The 22,544-nt window shown below is 47.8% G+C and overlaps 1 protein-coding gene across 4 annotated transcripts; it reads right to left on the reverse strand.

Moving 5' to 3' along the window:
* Window positions 1-326: 326 nt before the first annotated feature.
* On the reverse strand, window positions 327-22,538 carry znfx1 (zinc finger, NFX1-type containing 1). 4 transcript variants are annotated; one of them, XM_063215398.1, is made up of 18 exons: window positions 22,316-22,538; window positions 21,403-21,503; window positions 19,723-20,951; window positions 19,138-19,424; window positions 18,469-18,710; window positions 17,827-17,949; window positions 17,168-17,310; window positions 16,306-16,449; window positions 15,151-15,253; window positions 14,191-14,654; window positions 13,670-13,809; window positions 11,752-11,938; window positions 8,918-9,031; window positions 7,606-7,716; window positions 6,761-6,856; window positions 4,926-5,153; window positions 2,797-4,635; window positions 327-2,126 (listed from the first exon to the last, which is right to left on the reverse strand). In XM_063215398.1, exons 2-18 carry the CDS (start codon window positions 21,458-21,460, stop codon window positions 1,740-1,742), a joined length of 5,895 nt encoding a protein of 1,964 aa, XP_063071468.1. In that variant the 5' UTR covers window positions 21,461-21,503; window positions 22,316-22,538; the 3' UTR covers window positions 327-1,739. The 4 variants fall into 4 exon arrangements, with proteins under 4 accessions (XP_063071468.1, XP_063071469.1, XP_063071466.1 ...); XM_063215399.1 differs by having other exon boundaries at window positions 14,191-14,618; window positions 22,089-22,538; XM_063215396.1 differs by having other exon boundaries at window positions 22,089-22,538.
* Window positions 22,539-22,544: the final 6 nt, after the last annotated feature.

A 22,544-nucleotide genomic window follows, 5' to 3' on the forward strand; every position in this document is an offset into this window, starting at 1 on the left:
TAAGTATCATATACAAATGCTCCTACAGCAGTGGGAAAGGAGAGGAAGTAGATATATTTCACTTACATTCTGATTACATTCTGAGAGCACACATGGGCAAAGACCAAATCAGATAAAAGTGGGAAAAAAATAAAAATTCATCGTATCTGACTAAAGATCACTGGCGTACACAAGGTTATCATTGGCTTTTGTCATCATGTGCTTGCTTGGTGTATTAAAAAAGAAATAGTAAAAAAAAGCTTTGATCACTTCTTACATGTGAAGGAACATGGGTAAATACACCCCTGCCACCTACTGGGAAAATAGAAGAATTACAACCAACATACTTCTGTTAAAAAGCTAATCCATTTTTATTATTCCCAGTCACACACTGTGCAGCACATGGATAAAATATATAATGCCATTTCAGTGAGATTACAGTGTAGATAGCAAGGAATACAGAGTAGGCAGGAAGCACTACAGTGCATACAGTGACAATTCATTTACAATACAATTACTATGATTGCATATCATGTTTAGGTCCAGTGTACACTGAAAAAACACTTCCTGTGAGATCATTTTGCATTTACCATAGAGGTGTTAGTACATTCATGAACAAAGAATCCCTGGAGAGAGTGTACGCACATTAAAAACGGATTCAAAATTCATAGTCAAAGCTTAGAGATGTTTTAAAACCATGATAATCAAAGAGAATAAATCAATAGCACCCTCATGCTTCATATGCCCATAATTAAAAAAAGAAAAGAATAAGCAGTGAATATGAACAAGCAGTTCTCTTTCATCCTAATGTCTGTGAAATTATTGAAGTCATGTCCTTAACAAACTACCAGTCTTGAAATGTTAAGATCAGAGGGTTGCAGGTTCGAATCCCACCCTTATCTTTCACCTATACCTAGAGTACATGTACAGTACATCCACGGCTTATGTGCACTTGAGCAAGGCACCTTACCCCACATTGCTCCAGGAGCTGTAGCCAATACCCTGTAAATAACTAAGTCGTTTTGGATAAAATGTATGGGGCCGCGCCAGTTATACACTTCAAGAACACTCTTAATGCATCTCTATGATAGCACTTTGTCTTTTTTTGGTTTGCTTGTTTATTTGTTTTGTGTGGCGTCATGTTGTGGTGTAATATGGCAGCTATGTGTATGTCCAAGAAAAAATTCTCTTTGGGACGAATAAAACTTCAAGGTGTCAGTGCAACAATCAAGATTTTTTATGTTTTAAAAAATACTTAGATGAAGAACCATAATAGATGATGAGAGTAAATCAGTAGGATTCTCATATGCCATAAACCATATTCAAACACACACAATCATAAATAACATAGAATGGTTCATAAGGCCTGTTCATAATCATTTCATTTTTCAAGGCCAAGAATGGTACCTGACAAGTTTTGGCTCTCTTTGCTTCTGCTGCGTTCATCTGAGGCCTCGCGTGATGTTGGTGTGACATCATCGGATGGTTTATGTGTGTTTTGAATATTGACAACTTGATGTTGTTAAAGAGTAGCCTGATGATCATCGACTTTCAAATCTCTTCGAAACTTACCAAGATCATAATTAACATTTCCCAAACAGCATGGTTGACCCCCCTACCTTGGTTTGCTACAAGTTGTTTGCATCCCGACAAGGTGTGAGGAGTTCCCGATTTTTACAGATCACAGAAACAATATTTGTGTCACTAGGGTGCACAGCCTGGCTAGTGAAATATTTGATAATGAAAATCCCTCTGCTTGATCACAGGTCACCAAGATGGAAGTTTGCCAAATTTGCGGCTTCTGACCACGCAGCATGCTGAGCACCATCCATTTCAGACGCCACAGCGTTGCCAGCGATGAGGGCGTGGTTGGCACCACCGATGGACTCATCGCACTCGGGGCACTGCCCCCTCTGGTTGGCACCCCCACAGTCCCCGATGGCGTAGACGTGGCCATTGGGACACTTGTACCAGTGCCCCTTGGCTAAGCCCATGGCCTGCACAATCATCACCCTCTCCTGGTCGGTGATGCCCAGGCCGGTGCGGGGGAGCTTGGCGTCCAGGTCGGCCAGCGCTTGCTTGACATGCTGCTCGTCATCCTCTGAGAACGGGCAAGTGTCCTCCAGCACCTTCCTGACAGCACTCACCTGTAGGGATGGAAATCAAAAACAGTTTCTTGTTGAGAACCATTTGCCTTTGTTTCAATTTTTGTTTAGTAAAAAAGCCGCACTCTCGGGTGTAATTCTTGCAGTTTTAATCTACCGGGTTAGCATGACAGACAGACGTTTCGGCCTAAGCCTTTTTCAGCGTCTTTTCGATGTTTCTGTGTTTCAATGCCACATTTGCAAACAACCCACTAATACATTCCAGCAGGCACAACTATCGTCGCCTATCTTACACAAGTTACATGTGAGAGAAACAGTCAGCAGGAAACATGGGACCCATGCGGTTTAAACAGATTGTGTTACTTTTAATCTAAAAAAGTTGATACAAATTGACCGGTTTGTTTGTTTCTTGCAAATGAAAATCGATAAGAGAAAGAAAGAATAAAGAATTGAATAGTTCAGCAATGGAATGAGAATTGTAGAAAAAACGTTTCATATCCAATTTCCTATGGCCTTGCTGTGGCCTAACAGTAGGGCACTGGGTTACTACACCGGCGACCCGGGCTCAATTCCGGCCCGGGTCATTTGCCGATTCTACCCCCATCTCTCCCCTACTCACTTCCTGTTGCCTCTCATACTGCCCTATCGAAATAAAGGTGGAAATATTTCAAAATAAATAAATAAAACAAAAAATATCCAATTTCCTACTCACCTGAGCGTTCACCTCAACGGAGAGTGGCACCGCCACCTTGGCAGCCGTGGCACAGCGGGTGTTGAGCTCCGCCAGGTAGGCCAGCCTCTGCAGCTCGCGGCCCAGGTCCCACACCTGCTGCTCGGAGAAACGCTGGCCTGGAGTGCTCAGGAAGCTGAGGCACTCTCCCAACCTTAGGTCAAAGTATCGCTTGGTCGGGCCGTCCATGCGCTCCATCATGGTCTTCTGCAACTCGCCCAGGCGCTCCAGGAACATCATGAGGTTCTCCTGGTGACATAGCTTACGCATGTTGAACTTAGACTTGTCCAGCCGGTCCTTAATCCTACCATACTCCTGTGGGAGGTGGTCCTTGAGGTTCTTCTGCCTCCTCAGGAGGAGTTTCACAGCACTGTGCTTTCGCTTGACGTCTTCCGGATTGGCGTTGATCTTCTCCTTCACCTTCTCGATGTGGGCCAGACAGCGGTTGATGTGGACGCCGTAGCGCAGGTTCCTGCGGATGGCCGTGCGGCACCGGGGGCACTCTTTCAGCTTCACAGCCCGCTGGTCCAGCCCCGCCTCCTGGCCCTCATCCTGAGCCATGAATTGGTCCATGGAGGTGACCTCGAACACGTGGCCGCAGTCCGCCAGCTGCACGAAGCGCGCGTCGGGCTCATCCTCTGTGCCGAAGAAGATCTCGGTCACCTCGTCGCGATTGCACTCGCGGCACTTTTTAGGGCAGGGGTCGCCGCAGAGGCCGATGCACTGGTGCCCGCAGTGCAGGAGTTTGTGGCAGGGCTGCGTGCAGGGTGGACGGTCGCACGGCTCGTGGCACAGCTTGCTGCAGCGTTGGTGGTGGCAGCGCCAGTTGCAGGGTTCAGCGCAGGGCGCGCACGGTTCGCCGCAGGTCTTTTGGCACTTGCTGTGCGGGCAGCGGTTCTCGCAGGGCATGTCGCAGGGAGGGCAGTCGGGCGTGCAGGACTCGCGGCACTCGTGCGAGCACACCAGGATGTGGCTGCACTTCTTGTTGCACGGGCTGTGGAGGCGGCCTCGCTTGCAGCTGTGGCACGTGCCCGGGCACGGGTGCCCACACTTAAGCGTAGCGCCACACTTGGTCTTGCAGGGTGGCTCATCTTCCTGCCTCAGCACGAAGCAGTGCACCTGCTGGGTGTGTCCACACTTCAGCTGCATGGGCACACGGACCTCACAACGGGGCGTGCACGGCTCCCCACATGAGGCTCGACAAGGGTGCCCGCACGTCAGGCTGTTGACGCAGGGTTCCTGACAGACGAAGCGGAAGGCGTCCTGGTAACACGGCACCATCTGCTTGTGCTGGCACACCGGCATGACCTTCTCCACGGGCACCATGCAGTCGCCACATGTCTGGTAGCAGCGCTTGCGGCACCGGTGGCCCAGCTCGCACAGCACCCGGGGGCACTCCTTCACGCACTGGAACTCCTTGTGCTCGGGGTCGTACGGGTGGCAGGCGCGCGTGCAGACGTGGCCGCAGTCCAGCCGGAACTCGCACGGCAGGCTGCAGCCGCCCTCGGGCACGTGGGCGAAGTCCTCGTACGACGCCACGCGCGTGCGGCGCTCCGGGTGGTTCTGGCAGCTCAGGGTGAGGGCGGCGCCCGCCTGGCCGTGTTCGCGCAGGGTGTGCAGGATGGCGCTCCACAGCTTGACGCGCCGGCTGAGCATGGCCATGTTGCCCAGACAGTACAGGCCCTTCTTGGCGCGCGACAGCGCCACGCACACGCGGTTGGCGATGGACAAGAAGCCCACGCGGTCCTGCGGGTTGCTGCGCACCAGAGACAGGATCACGATATCATTCTCCTCCCCCTGGTACTTATCCACCACGTGAACCTGAAAAACAAACAACAATAATCATGAAGGGTTCGCCGAATAGAAAAAATAGAGAGAGATTTTTTTTTTAAACTGTGCCTTGAAGTGTGCCCCTCGAAAAATACTTCTATTATTTGAGCTCTCCTTGCCTAGTTCTTATTTATTTTTAAAGCACAAATGTAAATATATATATACCAGTGAGAGTTACATTTTAAATAGGCCTGACTCAGCTAAAGCTGTTTTTTTTCCAGCAGGCTCCTGTTTATAAGCACATAAAACAGTGCACAAGCGTACAACAAAACAAGACCAACCTTGACGCCCGAGAACTCGCTGGAGGGCATGAGTTTCTTCAGGCAGTGGAGCTGCCCGGTGTAGGTGGTGAGGATGGTAATCTGGGAGGGCTGGTAGTCCTGGTGGAGCAGGTAGCGGCACAGCGCCACCGCAAAGTGCGCCTCGTGGCGGTTCTGGTGGCTCCGGCCGTCCTTGATCTCCTCCTCTGGCGCCTCGTGCTCCACGAAGAACAGGTTGCTCAACACCCCCTGACATCAAGAAAGCAAGAGGGACGCAAAAGGGAAAACCAACAAGAGAAAGCATGAAACAACACCCACTGACTAACCAGGCTATACCCTCCTAGTGACTCCTACTTGTTGTCAGGTCAAGAGCAATGCAAATATGAAGATGATTCGTCTTATTCTTACTTAAAAAACTGGATGTGCTGTACCACTCAGCCTTACGTTTTATCACAGGTGCACCAGCCACGACTCACCACTGCACTCTTCATGAAACCGTACAATGGTCTTCTCTTTCCATACGGAGAAAAAATCATGCACTGACTTTTATTGCTAAAGCCCTTATGGGTAAATTACCTTTATACATTTTTTATTTACTTTCTTTTCAAGATAGCACCTACAGGACTAGGTCATGAGAAAAAATACTTTTACATACTCCATTTACAAAAGCTGAAGTAGGAAAAACAGCATTCTCATCATTTGCACCTAAAGCTTGGAATGAACTTCAAGCCACTCTAAATCTTTAAGTTCTTCCATCCACAAATTCTTATAAAGACCTGTTAAAATCATCATTAACTGACAGATGCAACTGTTTTTGATTTTATGCCTTGTTTGCTTTATGCTTTTTGGTTATCTGTGTATGCTCAATCTTGTTGTGTTTAATTCTGTTTGGATGTTATGTAGCTGTGGTTTGTCTCGTCTCTTGTGGTTTTATTGTCATGTAACTTTTTAAGCCGCCCTCTTGGCCAGGACTCCCTGGCAGAAGAGTTACTCTAACTCAATGGGACTTTCCTGGTTAAACAAAGGTTAAATAAAAATAGAATAAAATGCTCTCTGAGCTCTGCAGAACTCTGGAACTCCACCCACTTTGTCGGGAACCAATCAACTTTGAGCTGCTCCAACAGCCCTGGGTAGAGGTGTGTTCAAGGCAGTGACGTGGTTTGAGCAGAGACTTTCTATTGGGACTAAGAAAATGCTTGGTTTAAACTTCGGCACAGCCTTTTCTGGCCTCGACCAGTAGCAAACCGAGGGAGGTGGGTTAACCAGGCCATTTGGAAACGTTATTCGTTATCCTCTTGATCAGAAAAGAATCTTGGTATGAGACTTGAAAGGTCGATGATAATCAGGCTACCCCCTGACATCAAGGCAAAATGAAGGTACGCTAAGTTAAATAAATTACACTGCAGCGTAGTTCATCCAAAGAAGCAGATCAATGGAGAGATCAATAGGAACAAAAGGCAAAATAAAAGAAAATCATAAAATAAATTAAAATAAAAAATGATAAAAGTACAAAAGAGATAACAAAAAAGACAGCATTTGAGAGCAACTTTGTCCAAAGTATGGATTTAAAAACTACCAAAAGTAGGAACATATTTTTTATCATCAAGAGTGGCGAAGAGCAATTTAAGTAAGCGCAAATCTCTATCCCGGCCCTTCAGCGCCGGTGCAATATTTACACAGTGAATTTATGCATTGCAGAAGAACAGAGTGGCAAATAGAACGTCATTTGTATTATCCTAGGGGGTAGGCTATTGGATACACTACCAAAAGTGGACTACCACAGTACTACTACACTGCCAAAAGTGATCTGAAAACGCCAAATGTCCACACATACAGGTACAGCTTAGGGTACAAACCTTGACATTCTCATAACTCAGCACAGATGGGTGATTCTCAAGCTCTGAGTAGATGTGGGGTGTTAGCAGACGGGCGATGTCGGGCCGCATCCGGTGCTGGAGGGGGAGACACAAACAGAACGTCAAATGGGTGACAAAAATCCATATGAAAAATATACAGTATGTACAATAATCCAAATGAGTGGGCAAATCAAAGACAAAAAATCTCAGAGTGCGGCCCTGGAGGTTTGTCATCATCTGCTTTAGGTGGGATTCAGCACCCAGCAGAAAAATGGGACGAATCATTAGGTGATAGTGTGAGCATCTCTCCTCCACTTTACAAAAATACATAGCCATAGACTGAACACGCACGCACGCACGCACGCACGCACGCACGCACGCACGCACGCACACACGCAAAATGTCATGCATAGTACTATAGAGTGTTTTGCTACATAACAGGAGAAGATGACATTTATATTCTAGAGGTGTTAAATAAAAATAGGAAAAATGAAAAAAGCTAGATCTTTTCACTCCCCGCAGTGCAATGGGGCCTATCACAGCAGTGTGGAGAGAATATCAAGGAGAAAGCACGCATGTCTGAGTGACACCTCCGGCTCACACACACACACGCACACACACGCACACACACACACACGCACGCACGCACGCACGCACGCACGCACACACACACGCACGCACGCACGCACGCACGCACGCACGCACGCACGCACGCACGCACACACGCACGCACGCACGCACGCACGCACACACGCACGCACGCCCTAGTATTCTCTGCACTTGAGGGGCACTCCAATTGACTCCTATTCTAAGACAGACAGACAGACACACAGACACACACACACCTGATAGTTGAGGCGAACATAGGGGAACTCGATGTTCACTAGACGCTCAAACATGGAGACCTCCAAGTTGAAGTTCCTGGCCAGGTCATACACTGTGGCACTGGGGCGGAGCTGTCAAGACAACAACGGCAGCCAAGCCAGACAAACAAAAGACACGTCAGATCATCATCTCATACATATTTTAGCACCTCTGTCTCCCAAATTGGAAATTGGAAACATACTCATTGTGATTGCTGAGGCCTTAAACTACGTATTATTATTATTATTTCAATATATTTTTAGGTTTTTTTAAACTTTATTTCTGACAGGACAGTGGAGGAGAGACAGGAAATGAGTGACAGGGAAAAGACAGGGGAGAGACAGGGAAGGATCGGCAAATGATCCGGGCCGGAATCAAAACTGGGTCGCCAGCGTAGTAACCCAGTGCTCTACCGTTAGGCCACAGCAGGGTCGTGTATTATCATTATTTGATAATAGTATAATGACACAATTATGCTGAAGCTGTGGCGCAGCACGCTAAGCCCCCCAAATATGGGCTTGGCTGCCCATGGGGACCCAGGTTCGAATCCAGACTGGTTCATTTCCCAACCCCCACACCAGATCTTTCTCTCCTGCTCATTTAGTGTCTCCTCTCACTCTGTCCTCTCATGATAAAGACCCCAAAAACAAAAACAATTAAAAAATAAAACAATGAACACAATACAATTATTTGGTGACAATTTACAATAAAGGTTAAAAGCCTGAAAAATCTATTGCATGCATTTATGTCTGCACCTATTGTCCATGGCCCTGATGGAACAAAACATGTCTATGTGAGTGCATATGTCTGCCTGTGTCATCTCCCAGTCACTGTTTGTGTATACAGTATGTGGCATTGTGTGTGTGCGCATGTGTGTGTATGCGTGTGATGGGTGTGTATGTGCGATCCCCTATGAGAATAAGGTGTTGACAGGCAATAGTCACTGTGTGTGTGTGTGTGTGTGTGTGTGTGTGTGTGTGTGTGTGTGTGTGTGTGTGTGTGTGTGTGTGTGTGTGTGTGTGTGTGTGTGTGTGTGTGTGTGTGTGTGTGTGTGATCCCCTAAGAGAATAAGGTGTTGGCAGGCAAAACTCTGTGTGTGTGTGTGTGTGTGTGTGTGTGTGTGTGTGTGTGTGTGTGTGTGTGTGTGTGTGTGTGTGTGTGTGTGTGTGTGTGTGATCCACTATGAGTCGGCAGGCAATACTGTGTGTGTGTGTGTGTGTGTGTGTGTGTGTGTGTGTGTGTGTGTGTGTGTGTGTGTGTGTGTGTGTGTGTGTGTGTGTGTGTGTGTGTTACCTGCTGGTGATCCCCTATGAGTATTAGGTGTCTGCAGCCACTACTTAGTGTGGTGATGGTGTGGGCCTCTAGAACCTCAGCCGCCTCCTCCACAATGACCAGGCGGGGGGACACCTACAATACAATATGCAATATCTTTTATTTGCCATAGAATGTAAAGTAAAATTAAGCACTCCTTTTTCAGTAAGACATAAAAGACAATAATAAACTTTATCTCACAGACTCAAGGTCCAGATAAGGATATACAGTACATTAAAAGACATACAGTACAGTACAGTACAGTACATTAAAAGACATACATTTTTAGCCTGTTGCATGTCATGTTGACACGGTGGCCTTGGACCCTAAACCAATCATGTTGCCAGGAGTGCACGGTTTTGAGCAGCAGCACTTTTAGATGCCAAACGCATACTCTTGGCCTCAAATATTGTCACCTGGTCAATAGCCTTGGTCTGATTAGCCGCGCTTCAGCGGCCCGGGGCCGCCCGGGGCTCAGGAGAGTGGCCGGCTCGGAGCTGCCGGCCCCGGGCCATTTTTTGCCTGATCGGACTCATAGCCGACCCCAGGCACATTCAGGTACACGCCTTGTTTGTGAAACGTCAGTCGGGCACAGCCCACTTTCGCCCCAAATCACAGAAGGACAACAACAGAACAACGACAAAGAAGGAGAAGAAAATTGAGCAAACTCTGCTGGAGCAGGTCGCCGTTTGGCTCGTAGCCTACGGACAAAGACGACAAGAACTGCAAAGAAAATGGCTTGCCTTTCAAGAACAGTTTTATTACATGGCAAAGTTGTCGATTCAGAAGCTGTATGGGACGCAGCGCATGTTAAGAAGACAAAGACGCATGAAAATACGAGCAGCTCGACAACTGAGAGTGAACAGAAGGAGACGTGCGAACATGCCCAGTTAACCCCCCCAATAGCGCACAGAAGCATGAGCCCCGGACATAGCGAGACATGAATGTGCAGGTAATTGAATAAGTTACCATGTGAAAGGAGACCAAATCCCGGAGACATAGCACCTTCATCAGTTGCTATAGAAAATTATGAGCCCATGGTTTAGTATGTCTGCAAAACATGAGACACTAGGGCAGCAGAGTGAGGATGATTTTAAATAGGCCTAAGTCAATAACAGCTGTGCTTTACTGTGTAATAATGTGGCTGCATGGGGGACTTATCGCTAAATTCTGGGCAAATTATTAGTTTGGGGTGTTTGGCTTTCTTATGGCATAATTTCATAAGATGCAACTTTGGCACTTCTGTTTGTGTTTTTAAAGTTATTTAGCCAACATAACTTTTTTGTTGTTATCAGGGCATCATGGGCACCACTACACTTAAACTTGGGATGTCATAGCTAAGTCATGTCGGCTTTTTTCTGCTTTTAGCCGCCAACTCTTGTGCCATTATCGTGATTTGGCATGCTTTCCACTGGACACCAATAAAAAGTGTCTCACAAATACTCACACATGACATTTATGTCGGCTTATTTAGCTTTTGCGCTATTATCGCCGAAGGTCTGGTAGGCTATATCGCACGTGGGCTATATCGCCCGAGGTTGACCCCGCCTCCGAGCCTCGGCGGTGCTTGCTGGCCCATCGAATTCGACGGGCCAGGGAAAGCGGCCCTTAGCCCCACAACCTGGCCCGGCGGCCATCTTTAGCACCTAGCCCCCTTTTGATGAGATCACCGTCAGCTCCCTTTTGTCCGGGCCAGCCCGGGGCTGGCCCTGCAGTGAGACTAAGGCTAATGAGTCTTAACGTGACGTGCCGCAATGATCCCATCAAAGAGAGTAGATTAGAGAAAGAGGATTCATCCTCCACCCACCCAATGCAAAGGAGTGTTCTCAGGTTTGGTCTCCTAAGGCAGTGTTTCCCAACCTTTTTTGTCTCATGTACCCCCAAAGCCTTTTCGTTGTGCCATGAGTACCCCCTAACTCATGTTTTACATCGCCTTTTCAATTTCAGTGTGACTTTGCTCCATGCATTTGTTTTCATTCCATTTTTCCAAGTACCTCCTGCAATGTGCTCGCGTACCCCTAGTGGTACACGTACCCCTGGTTGGGAAACACTGTCCTAAGGGGGCGTTATCCCCTCCTTCTCTTTCTGTGGAATTTGGTGGCGGCCTGCATAAGATGTGATGTGATCGCTACCGCCATCTAAAGTGCCAAGGGAATTTATACTCAACCTAAAGCCTCCGCCGGTCTCCTAAAGGGCCGTTCACATGACATCACACGGATCCAGGAAATGCACGGGCTTGAATCATCTTAAGCTGGGCTTACACTGTGCGACTTTTGCCCCGATTTGTCACTCGCACGACTTTTTGAGAGTCGGGCCGATTTCTTGCTCAATCGTGAGTCTCGCATCGTGCAGTGTACATGGCGTAACGACAAGCGATTTCGCCTCACAATCGTGCAATCGCAGGGTCGCAAGAAAATCGAGATTCTGGTCGTGGCTCGTGCGTAAATCGCACAGTTAAAGCAGTGCTATGACCCGATTTGACACTTCACATGCACAAACTAATAGGGCCGTGCGATTCGCTGTTGAACGCGACCTCATCTCCACCTCAGGTGTGCATGTTCCGTCCTCTGCAGACCGGGGAAACATGCCTGTCGCGTCGTACGGTGGAAGCATTTCGCTCGCATCCGACTGTCGGCTCGTGTGGTGTGAGGACGTGAGTCGTGAGTTGTAAACTTTTAAACACTGAAATTCCATCGTCCAGTGTGAGCAGAAGCTTAAGACCCACGAGTGAAAATATTGCACAGTGTATGCCCGGCTTTACTCTACTCTACTCTTTGATGCCATGTTTGGCAGGCATCCGGGGTGGCCTCCCTCACCTCCTGCAGGGCCTGGCGGTACTTGGCGGCCCCCGTGGTGGTCATGCCTATCACCCGCGCCTCCTTCAGCACACACAGGTCCTCGCGCATCCGGATCTCCGACAGACGCTCCGCCGCGTTCTGGTAGGCGTACTCGAACCTCAGGGCCCGCGTGCGCAAGTCGGTCTGGAAGCGCTGGATCCACAGCCTGGGGGGAGGGAGAGAGGGGGGGGATAGAGGATCCAGTATAAGAGTAATAGTACACTAATTACAATTGCTAATTGCTATTTAGCATTAACACAGCGTCAGGGCTTGGCATTGGCACCGTAAGAGTAATTGTACACTAATCATGATCGCTATTTACTATTAACCAGAGATGTGGACTTGTGACACTTGTGACACTTGTGACGTGGACTTGAATCAGACTTGAGTCACAAATTACTTGATTTGAGACTTGAATTGGCAATATTAGGAATGACTTGTGACTTGACCTGACTTGTACACTATTGACTCGAGACTTGACTTGACTTGACATTTTTAGCTTGCAATGACATGTCAAGTCTACATATATTCCATTTTCTGCATTGCGTGTGTATGTGAAAATATTACATGAAAAATATGAAAATTAAATGATTTGTCCTTAACCAGTACCACTAGGCCTAATCTTTTTTGTTGAGAAAGCGACTGGCAAAGGGGGCCTGCCATGCATAGCAGTGTGGATGGACTGAAAACAATTAATACAACATCACATTATTTGAATAATGTTTCTCTAAAAAAAAACTTAATGGACAACTTTTAGACGGTTGCTGCAGTCTGAAATCACACATTCTAAATCAGCTGTGTCTGCCTGTGCAGGTGGGACCCCAATGATTATCTCCTCATCATCAATAGCAGCGCATGTGGCATAGATGCAGCTAACGAACTGAAAGCAATATAATTTTAAAATCACCTGGGGCAATACAGCCTCTTTGACACCACATCAACTTGTGCTTCAAATAACTATTCTTTTTGATACTAAGGCAATTTAACTTGGACCTTGTCCTAAGGCCCTGTAGCCTAGAGCAACCAGGCAGGCAACTGTGGCCAGATGAAAACAGAAACTTTGACCACAATCCAACTCCAAAAGCTAGAGCCCATCTGTTTGTGGTTGTTCCAGTTGGGGGAGTCAAGAGCAGCTGACAAGGCATTGCATTTTACATTTTTCTTTTCGTTTCCTTGACTTTGACGGTTGAAGATCCTGGCCATTGTAATCAGGGGGCATGGGTTTGTTAACATAAAATAAACTATAAACTACTAAAGTTACTGCTGGGATGAAAGGTTTCTGCTGATGTTGCACAACTTTAGGGGTGATTTTGAAGTATGTTACATACTTTAAAAAAAGAAATGCAGTTGTGTCAGGGACTGACAAGTCAAGGGTAGTATGACCAATATAACTGCGTGTTGAAATCGCCTGGAAATTCTCCTTTTCGTCAGCATGTTGTCTTTATTCATCCGTCTTCATGAACAAGTAAGGAACTGCCAGCATGCTCACCTACACAACCAAACAGTTAGGGATTGTGTGTGTGTGTGTGTGTGTGTGTGTGTGTGTGTGTGTGTGTGTGTGTGTGTGTGTGTGTGTGTGTGTGTGTGTGTGTGTGTGTGTGTGTGTGTGTGTGAGTGAGTGAGTGAGTGAGTGAGTGCAAGAGCGAGAGAGCACATGCGAGAGGGAGAGCAAGAGACAGCAAGAGAGAGAGAGAGAGAGAGAGAGAGAGAGAGAGAGAGAGAGAGAGAGAAGGGGGTAGAGAGTGAGAGAGAGAGAGAGAGAGAGTGAGAGAGAGAAAGAGAGAAGGGGGTAGAGAGAGAGAGAGAGAGAAGGGGGTGTAGAGAGAGAGAGAGAGAGAGAGAAGGGGTTAGAGAGAGAGAGAGAGAGAAGGGGTTAGAGAGAGGGAGAGAGCTTTACCGGTAGAGCTTCCATCTGTCTTTAGGGGCGAGGGTCCAGATGTTGACCACTTCCTTCTCCTTCTCCTCAGTCATGGCTGAACTCTTCTTCAGCTCTGTCTTCATCATCTGCTTCAGCCTCCTCTTCTCCTGCTTTTGAATCTGAAATTGAAAGAGAAAACGCGAACACACACACATGCGCGCACGCACGCACACACGCGCGGAGAAAGCGGGAAAAGATTCAAAAGAGCCATTGCCAACACTAAAGGCTTCCATTAGTTAATTAACAACGCCCCAGTAGACAGATGAGTGATGGGTAATTATCACACTCCTACCCCCCACCACACAATATACACACGGACACGAACACACACACCATTCCCCCCATGAACACACACACACACACACACACACACACACACACACACACACACACACACACACACACACACACACACACACACACACACACACACACACACACACACACACACACACACACCTCCCCCCCACGTCTCCCCCATCAGCCCGTTGCCTAATTACCTCCCATTCTCCTCCATCTTCCTCAGCCTGCTCCATCTCCACATCCATTCCCTGCACTTCTCCTTCTCCTCTTCCTTCGCCTCCTCTTCTTCTTCTTCTTTTTCTTCCTCCTCCTCTTCCCCCTCCTCCATTTCTTTCTCCTCCACCTCCTCCTCCTTCTCCTTCTTCTGTGTTGTTGTTGCCCAGCGTCATGGCCAGCATCACCTCCGCCAGCCTCTCCACGCGCTCCGCGTCCTGCCTTTGCCGATCCCGTTCCCGCTCCCGGCCACCTCCGCCCCGTCCGCCTCCACCCCCTCCCCAGGGGTCCCGCTGCAGGCCGTCCCCGTCCAGCATGCGCTCGGCCTGGATGAGGTCAGCCTCCTCCTCCACCTGGATCAGCTCCTCCTCCTCATCCAGCTCAGCATCCTCACCATCACCACCACCACCACCTGGAGGGAGATTACAGTACGTTGCAGAGGGGAAGACTGTGAAGGAACGCTGGTGTTAGTGATTGCGTTCCTATAGGTCATTCAACTATTGTACTTCTGGGTGGATGGAAAGATGGAGAGAGAGATAGATAGAGTAAAACAGGGAGAGAGAGAGAGAGAGAGAGAGAGAGAGAGAGAGAGAGAGAGAGAGAGAGAGAGAGAGAGAGAGAGAGAGAGAGAGAGCGAGCAATATAACCCTGTGATGACTAATCCTATTTACAGTTAATGATGATGAAGATAGAGAAGAGAAGAGAAGAGAAGAGAAGAGAAGAGAAGAGAAGAGAAGAGAAGAGAAGAGAAAATGAAAGGAAATTGAAGGAAAGGAAAGGAAAATATATGAGGAGAGGAGAGCAGAGGAGAGGAGAGGAGAGGAGAGCAGAGGAGAGGAGAGGAGAGGAGGAGCCAATGATCACAGTGACCATTATCATTCTGGGACAGCTAAATCACGAGGCATTTATTTTCTTTGTTTTCTTTTTGGTTCTGGGCCGCTCACCATTAGCCCCCATGGCGTGGTACTGGAACTGGGATGATCCGAGGCCCAGCCACTCCACAATCATGGACCGCTTCTCCTCGACTAACTGGAACCCGTCTGCCTCCTGAGAAGCAAAACATCTTCATGAATAATGAAAAAAATACCCACAGAGCAGTGCAGCAGCTCATCCAAAAGTCTGATCTCTGGCTTATCTCGAGGCGATTTCATCCCAAAGCAATCACACACATACACACGCACGCACACATGCACACATGCACGCTCACACTCGCCAATCACTCCCCACTCACCAATTTCCCTATCCAAAACCCGTCGCAATGGCTTTTTACCAGAGCTTCATAGGCTAATTTCTAAGACACCTTATACAACATGCGTGGCATCACACAGGCACTGTCAGTGGTACTGCTTTTTGCATTGATGACTTTTTGAACAACCACAAGGTGAGAACTTTCTAAGGCCGGCTTAATATGAATCGTGTCATAATTAAGGGAAATAAATAGGAAACTGAAAAAGGAAAATGTAAAAGGAAAGGACACAGACACAGACACAGACACACACAAACACGCACACCACATACATTCATACATGCAAAAAGCCCACGGGAAGGGCAAGAATAAAGGCTACGCAGAATGGATAGGTGAATTTGTTTATTTAAACAATAAATGTGCTGATTAGTGCTGGCCCCCTGGGGCAATCAGGCTATGAGCGAAATCAGATAGTTCATTCATTGGATCGTGGGAGGCGGCAAAAATAAAAACATCACACACACACACACACACACACACACACACACACACACACACACACACACACACACACACACACACACACACATCCACATACACAGACAATACACACAGAAGCCTTGAATTTCCTTAATTTAGCATGTTCAAAGCCTGGCTAAACACTTTAAATCCACAGCAATTCTCCTACAGTGAGAACAAGTCGGACAAAGATGCGTCCCAGAGCCGTTTATAGAGACTCTATAGAGTCCGTCTATGCACTGCCGCCTTGTGGACATAGGAGGGCATAACAATTTCAAGAATACGTTTCAGACGGACAGACAGACAGACCGACGGACATACTCTCTTATAGAGATGCTAGGCTGCAAAACTAAACAGGGGGGGTGGGAGACTATGTTGCACCATGGTGACTCACCGGTTGGAGACACAGGCTGTCCCAATGCTGGTCTGAGATGTGGTTCTCCAGGAACTGCTCATGGATGACTCCGCGCAGACTGCACTCCAGCTGGGCACTCTGCGTTTTAATATGCTGCTCGGCTTCTGTCAGCTCCTTATGGATCTGAGGCGAGAGAAGCCCCCATGCAGGCAGATTAATAACAGATAAGAAAGACTAACTTAAAAAGAGAGAGAGGGAGACGCAGAGAGAGAGAGAGAGAGAGAGAGAGAGAGAGAGAGAGAGAGAGAGAGACTGAGAGAGAGACTGAAATAGAGACACAGAGTGGTAGAGAGAGAGAGAGAGAGAGAGAGAGAGAGAGAGAGAGAGAGAGAGAGAGAGAGAGCGAGCGAGAGCGAGAGAGAGTGTGTTTTTATTCTTCGACTGGAGCTTTCCAAGAAGGAGCTTCTCAACTCCCCAAGGTATCATTGGACTCCAGGATATTCAAAGCCAAGTGATCAAAACTAAGAATTAATTTGTCTCATCATTTACCAGCAATCATGCTGTTCCCTGCTCAAATGACCATAGAGAATAGAGTAATACAGTAACTGAGGATATTCATAGGGGAAATCGGGGAGTCTTAACTGGCAAAATGTGTCTCAATTTGCCAAATGGCTTGGTTTACCCGCTTCCCTAGGTTTGCTACTGGGTGACTGGTGCCCGACAAAGTGGGAGGAGGTCCCTATTTTTCCTGGAGATCAGAAACGATATTTACATTGCTCTTGGCCTGACTAGAAGCAACGGCAGAGGTGTTGCGTCACTAGGAGGGCACAGCCTGGCCAGGTGTTTGCATTTGCATGAGTGTTCAAGGTTGGGTAAGGGAGGTTGTTGCTGGTGCTTTTACCTCAAATTTAGCGCGACGGAGATGTTGAGGCGCGCGGAAGTTGGGTGACGCTCTCAGCTCCCGCAGGGCAAATCGCTTCAACGCCTCGCTGCTGCTACGCCCCCCGACCCGCACGATGCCCTTTTCCAGAAACTTGTGAATTCCTGCAACGAGTACAGAGGCACCAGCCCAGACAGCGTGGCGTGAGAGAGAGAGAGAGAGAGAGAGAGAGAGAGAGAGAGAGAGAGAGAGAGAGAGAGAGAGAGAGAGAGAGGGAGAGAGAGAAATAGAAGGGGGGCAAGAGAAAAAGAAAGAGAGGGGAGAGGGGGACAGACAGAGACAGATGGACAGAGAGAGAGAGCGGGAGAGTGAGAGGCTAATGGTGAATGTGAAGGTCAAAAGCGAAGGCTTGTCCACTGAGCCGAAACAGAACCCCACTTCACCACTACCCAGCCCATTCATTTCCCCGCCTCCCCTTTCCCAATATATTTTTCTGAGGTGTTTATATATAAAGATATAGATATCCAAGGCTGTGGTGCACACAGTCAGCAAATGCGCAGCAGCAGTTATTCCCCCAGAAGAGGTGGGGGAAAAAAAGGGGGGGGGGGTGAGACAGTGGCAATCATTACCATAAATAATCTGTTTTACGGCCACCACAGATCAAGGGAGGGGTCACGCACCTTCCAGGAACTGGTCCAGCGCATGATTGGTGTAACACACGACCAGCATGGGAGAGCCCCTGCCCCAGGCGCTGTGATTATCCAGCAGAGCCTGGGCGATTTTCAGCCCCACATAAGTCTTCCCTAGAGGGGGGAGAGGGAAGGGAGGGAGAGAGAGTGCAGTACATTACAACTCAGCAAGAGGACCAGTGACCCAGCAATACAGCAGAGTGTAGCTCTAAAAACACTATTCTCAAATGAAATGCAATTCAAATCTCCGGACATGCATGTCCTGGTCATTCAGTGTTTCTGGAGAGCATCTCGTCCAGAGAGTGATTCAGTGTAGCACCGCAACTGAATATTACTAAAGAGAAAGGTATCTACACTTTGATTGGTCATACAAAATACATTTTGGACTATTCTGTGCACACCTTTGAATAATGTTAAATGTATTGTAAAGTACTGTCCATGAATTCATTGCACAGCAACACATCACATTGATTATTTGTTGTATGCATTTATTTCAGAGATCAATTACACAATAAATTGCCCATGTGAGATGGTGAGATGCCAAACTTTTGACCAGTAGTGTATGCTTTTCTTGAAATCTATCTAACGCATTTTAATGATTCAGACCGTCATTCATTTGTTTGTGTGTAGTACCTGTGCCTGGAGGCCCCTGTATGATAGCCAGCTCCTTGGTGAGGGCCAGCTTCAGGGCCCTGAGTTGGCTCTCATCCAGGCCCATCTGCTCTTCACTGGGCCAGGCGAGATGGCTCAGGGGGTTGAAGGGCGCCACTTTGTCCTTAAAGTCCTCCGCTGCAATGTTGGACAGATCGAACTGCTTAGCTTCCTCCTGGAGGTAAGCAGGTGGGTGCACCTCTTTGTTGCACTCTACAATGTACCTGCAATAATACTTGAATTATAAGTGAAGAAAAAGGGGAAAAATCTCAAATGTTCAAGAGGTTCAACATATTGCAAAAGGAAGACTGGGTGAAAATACCACCAGAGAAGTGGTCGAAACTCATTGATGAATACAAGGAATGTCTGGAGGCCCTCACTGCTGGTGTGCAACCAAATATTGCACACGCCCCTTTTCTTATTTTTCTTTAGCAAATTTTGAAATTTCCATTCTAAACACCTTTGGACATCCAATTATAAGAGTTATAAGTTGTGTATATTTCCTTTTATTTCTGGAAATATCACACATTTTCTAAATAAAAGTAAGGGACACCAATACTGCTGGACGGGGCTGCATCCCTGAGATTAGTCTGTTAAAAGTAGAGACCGCATGACTGTTTGATGCGTTTCTCTTGTGTTTTGTCGACAAACCTCTTGAAGGGGAGCTCCTCGACCTGTTGTTCCTGAAGGCCCTCCAGGACGTAGCGGTAGGCCTCGAAGTAGGCCGTGGTCTCCACCATGAGGAAGGAGTCGGAGGGCTGCGCTCGGGCCACCGCGTGGCGGCTGTCTCGGGAGAAGCTGAGGAGCACCTGGCCCTGCTGCAGGTCCTCCACGGTGCGGTCCGACACCGTCGCAAACAGGAAGGTCTCAAAGTTGTCCTTGGACAGGCAGACCAGGGAGCCGTACAGCAACCGCTTGGAATTCTGCCAACGGACAAACTACAAAAGAGAGAAAGAAACACCAAGAAATGAAACAGAAGGTTTCAAAGTTGGCCTTGGGATGGTAGACCAGAGATCTGTAAAGCAACCATTTGGAATTCTGCTAATGAACAAACTACTACAACACAAAAACAAGAGTCAGAAAAAAATATTTAGACTTACATACACTTAACACATTACACTTTGCTTATCTGAAGATCAACTCCCTCACCATAAGGACAGGGCTGTCCTGTTGCCATTTGACCAGTTTCATATAGTAGTTCAAGTTCAAGAGTTGTCCACATCTCAGTTACTTTACCTGGAGAGGGCGTGAGTCAAACTGCACTTTGTAGGCGATGCCGGAAGGAGTGCAGAGCGGAACGACCAGTCGGGTGTTGAAGTAGACCCTGATGTCATCGAAGTGCCTCCTCTTCAGGGGCACCCCGTCCAGGGCCGTGTCCTCCTGGCTCCTCAGCAGCTGCCTGATGCCCTCCCGCAACGGCCGCACAAAGTCCTCCCGCAGCAGACGAAAGTGCGTGTCCAGGTACACGTGTCCGCTGGCGTAGGCCTGGTTCATGATGTTGGGCCTCAGAAAGGGCTTCTCGTCCTTGTGGAACTCCTCTGGCGTCGGGTAGATGGTCATGGTCCTGAAGTCCCCCTCTTCCCCAGGCGGGGCGTCTTGGTCAGGGGGGAGGAAGGCGTAGTTGTCCGAGCGCAGAGTGCCCTCTCGGGCTTTCTCCTGCAGATGGTGCACCAGGTCCTGGATCTTCTCCAGGTTCTCCTCTGTCTCCTCCTGGATGTCCAGGCCCGAGGCGCGTAGCTGGTTGATGGCCGGCTTCAGGAGCAGCACGAGCGTGGACACCACGCGGACCGAGCTGGCTGGGAAGATGCTGACGACGTTGTTGAGAAGAGTAATGATGGTGTCCAGGTGCTGGGGGTACTTCTCCCGGCGATGCGGGATGTGGTCGGTCATCATTCCCATCACGTATTCCGGCAGGATGGTGCGCAGGAATCCGGAATCTCGGACTGCGCCGGCCAGGTGCTGGACGGTCTTGCGGTCGTTCCTGGACAGGAACGCAGTGCAGAAGACTTGACACAGTACCTGGACCAGCTCATGACCCATCCTCTTCTCCTCCAGCAGACGCTGTAGAGCTGCGCTGGTAGACAGTGTGATGGCAATCTCAGAGGGCTCTTTCTCTAACAGTCCCTCCAAGTATTTAAGGCCAATATGATGCACTTGAGGTGGGCCACCACGGCCATTGCCCCTGCCTCCTCTCCCTGCTCCTCCTTGGCCTCGGCCTCTGTCTCCGTGTCTGTCGCCCCTTCCTCTCTGGCCGTCTTCTCCTCTCCCTCCTCCATGAGCAGGACCCTCGGGCCTTCTGTGGTCCTGGTGGTGGTCACGGTGAGGTATCCCATCTCCCATTGGCCCTCCTCCACGCCCTCTTCCTCCTCCTCTACCTGCCCCTCGCCCTCTGCCCCTTCCTCCTCCTCCTCCTCCTCCTCGTCTCTCTGGATTGGGCACGCCATTCACTTGCCTGTTACCACGTTCTGCAATGAATGAAGACAAAACATCAGTAGACAAGCTTGTATGAAAAAAAAGAAATTACACTGAGCTGCAGCATCAAACTTGCAGTTTTTTATGTACGGTATAAACAGTTAATGCAATATCCTGGAAAAAAGATAATAATAATAACTTGGTTTTATATAGCGCCTTTCAAGGAACCCAAGGTCGCTTTACATTGGGGGGGGGCGGGGGTGGGGGGGTGAAGGGGAAGGGCCAATGAAGTTAAAGTCTATATGCCTCAGTGAATAGATGTGATAACGGCATGCTATACATATAAAAAAAACTGTGTACTGCTGTTGCCTTACAATGCATAATGCAACACAGAAATATTGGACACAGAAATATTGCTGTGAAATGTAAGGTCTCTTATGTACTTTTTTTAGTTGTTTAGTTTAATTTTGAATGTGTTTCTTTGTTTTGAGGAGATGAAATTACCTTCTCTGGTGGCTGCATTGCCTCTTGCCCCTCTGCCCCCCCTGTGTGGATTGTCCATTCTTTATCTATGGAAGCCCTCAGCAGATGCAGTCAATTCTTCACTATGGTCGTCAACACATAAGAAACAACAAAAATGGGTAATTCTACAGTGCAGCCAACAACATAAAAGAAATGAAACGAAGAGATAGGCATACATTATAAAAAAAGAGAATCATTAAGGATGTGACAAACATCCATGATTTAATACTCATTACTCAACAAACCTTTCAGTGATTTCCATTACACTTTTAGTGTTTTATATACAACACTGACAGACATTGATCTGGTCAGAGATAATTGCATGGGGGAATCGTACAGTCTATCTTGCAATCATTTCGGTGAAGAAAGTCAAGAATGAAAAGGGTTTCATAGATGGATGAAACCTGCCACCTGCTGGACAGCCATTGGTCTACAACTTCCTAGAAGAAAAGACAGCTGTCCTAGTTTCATTTCCAAGCAAACGGGTGATTCATCAAGAAACCACAAGGCTCATCAGAAACACCCTCATAACCCTACGCAATTTCTGAGTATTTCTACAATATATAGATATAAAATAAGGTCTTAGTATTACCGCTAGTCATTACGTCACATCTTGAAGGACTGTTGTGCTGGAGAGGTATGATCACAGGTGGTTTTGGTTCCCTTACCGTGGTAGCATGATCTAGACCTCTAATCTTGAATTTAACTTGGCATCCTTACTTGGAAATAATTTTGATGATCTTCGGAAATTACTTGAATGACTCTCACTTTATTTTGCTTCCTGGTAGATGCAGGTAATTCAAACGACGTCAATGTGCTACTTTGTAATCGGCCAGCGGTGTAAAATTAGATCTAAGACGCACATCAATAAATTAAAATGACGGTCGTTTCCTACCGTTGTTTCTAGCACCTCGTCGCTTGTTGGGTTGCTCTTGACTGTACCAACTTCGGATGCGTCCCACCTTAAGTAGCCTACCAGCTGATTCTAGTTTCGTTTTCCATCCAGTTTGGTATTGTGCTAGCTTTCGTTTTTCATATAGCGCGTTATGGTTTCCTTTTTAACTAGGCCTACACGCTAAATAGTTCAAGTTGCTGAGGTTACATGAGGACACACAAGTAGACAA

Source organism: Engraulis encrasicolus, chromosome 14 (genome assembly GCF_034702125.1).
Source record: "Engraulis encrasicolus isolate BLACKSEA-1 chromosome 14, IST_EnEncr_1.0, whole genome shotgun sequence".
NCBI classification, from domain to species: domain Eukaryota; kingdom Metazoa; phylum Chordata; class Actinopteri; order Clupeiformes; family Engraulidae; genus Engraulis; species Engraulis encrasicolus.

Coding starts and splice junctions, on each gene's coding strand:
- znfx1 (XM_063215398.1), bottom strand. CDS start 21,460: ATGGACAATCCACACAGGGGGGGCAGAGGGGCAAGAGGCAATGCAGCC. Junction 19,425..19,722: donor TTGACTCACGCCCTCTCCAG/GTAAAGTAACTG, acceptor TCTCTTTTGTAG/TTTGTCCGTTGGCAGAATTC. Junction 9,032..11,751: donor ACCGCCAGGCCCTGCAGGAG/GTGAGGGAGGCC, acceptor ATTGTATTGTAG/GTGTCCCCCCGCCTGGTCAT.